Genomic DNA, 1,664 nt, shown 5'->3' on the forward strand with positions numbered 1-1,664 from the left:
AAAAAGCCTCTACTGTCACAAAGTTGCTCGAAAAATTTGTTACGGGAGAGAAGTTTAGTTAAAGCTGACAAGTATCATGTTTGTATCAATGGATGTTATCTTTTCACCGATGACGAGACAACTGTTTGTCCAAGTTACCAGGCATCTCGGTTTACAGAGGGCAGCTTGATCCCAGCGGCAACAATGCAACAGCTTCGTCTTTCAGAACAACTTGGATCATACTTTCAGTCCGCTTCTCTCAGAGAATTGCTACAGTACCGCTGGTCAAGAGCTGATGGCAGAGAAGTCCTGAAATATATTTTCGATGGGTCAATTTACAAAACACTGCGAGCTCAACTCTTCATGCATTGTGATGACATTGCAATAGCACTGTTTACAGATGGTTTCAATGTGTTCAAAAGACGCTCATATACAATTACTTTACTCATGGTGATGCTCCCTCCAGAAGAACGGTATGTGAAATACTAATTTGCACCTACTGAGTTCTTTTTATAGTTGAAAACGGTAACATATATTGTTTCTAAATGTAGGTTTAAAAAAGATAACCCACTACTCCTTGCAGCAATTCCGAGTCCTACAAAGCCAAAACATATATACAGCTTTCTTCAGCCGTTATTGCAAGAGTTATCCATACTTGAAGATCATGGGATAGTGGTTCTTACAGATCATGGAGGGTTTAGGGCTCGAGTGCATCTGATGTTTAGTGGTAGAGATATTCCAGCACTTGGAGACTTGATTGGCAGCCATCATGCGAGCTACTATGGGTGTAGGATGTGTAAGGTGAAGGGTGTCCTAGGTGCTAATGGCGGTATTTTTTTCCTAAGTAATAAGGCATTAGCTCGACCAAGGAAACGATCGTTGTTCAAGAGAGGAAGCCTGGTAAGAAACCTAAACAACATATTTCGAGAACAGTATGTCATTGGCTGCTAACTCTAATACAGAGACATGGACTGAAGAAGGCTACGCCATACGCAAAGCTCAAATCGTTCTATGCTCCTCATTTTTTCAGTATTGATAAACTTCACCTATTTGGACACAATCTTGGACATCAAGTCTGGAAAATGCTGTATGGAAAGTTGGGTAAAGGCTCACCCCTGACATTGAAGCGGAAGTACTACACAGCAGTCAGCGAAGCATTAGCAAAGGCAAGAAAGCATGTGCCAGAAACGTTTGAAGGCACGTTTATATGTAAGTGTGAATTCTACATTATTTTGCTTTTTTTATCAATGGATAGTGTCAACTACTCAGCGGTATCTTGCGGCAATAGACTTACAGTCTCAATCTGGATATGCGAGATCAGTTGATTGGATTACCTTTATGCGATATATTGTCCCTACTTTAGTCATTGAACAAATTGACCAGCAGCAACAGCATGCAAGAGCAGATAAGAAGGCCGATTCTTAAGTGGTAATGCAAGCTAAGGAGGCTCTTGTGTCCCTTGCAAAGGTGTATGGGCTTTGTTTGCAATACGAGATAACAATCCAAGAAATAGATGAAATTGAAATGTACGAGTATCAATATATATCTATTTATTGCATTTTCTGTTTTCACTCACACTTTGTTCTTTCTCACAGATGCATCAACAATTGGTGTGGATTCCTAGAAGCATACATGCCTACTGAAGCATTTACGATCAACCACCATTATCTCACTCATTTACCTGA

At 40.3% G+C, this 1,664-nt stretch overlaps 1 protein-coding gene across 1 annotated transcript; it reads left to right on the forward strand.

Moving 5' to 3' along the window:
* Positions 1–748: 748 nt before the first annotated feature.
* Positions 749–1,404, forward strand: BDB00DRAFT_788343 (uncharacterized protein; the record flags this gene model as incomplete). The annotated part of the gene is made up of 3 exons (XM_053120794.1): positions 749–775; positions 942–1,188; positions 1,268–1,404. 3 exons carry the CDS (start codon positions 749–751, stop codon positions 1,402–1,404), a joined length of 411 nt encoding a protein of 136 aa, XP_052979264.1.
* Between the last annotated feature and the right edge of the window lie 260 nt (positions 1,405–1,664).

Source organism: Zychaea mexicana, assembly GCF_025766255.1.
Source record: "Zychaea mexicana strain RSA 1403 chromosome Unknown BDB00scaffold_41, whole genome shotgun sequence".
In the NCBI taxonomy this organism is placed as follows: Eukaryota; Fungi; Mucoromycota; class Mucoromycetes; order Mucorales; family Lichtheimiaceae; genus Zychaea; species Zychaea mexicana.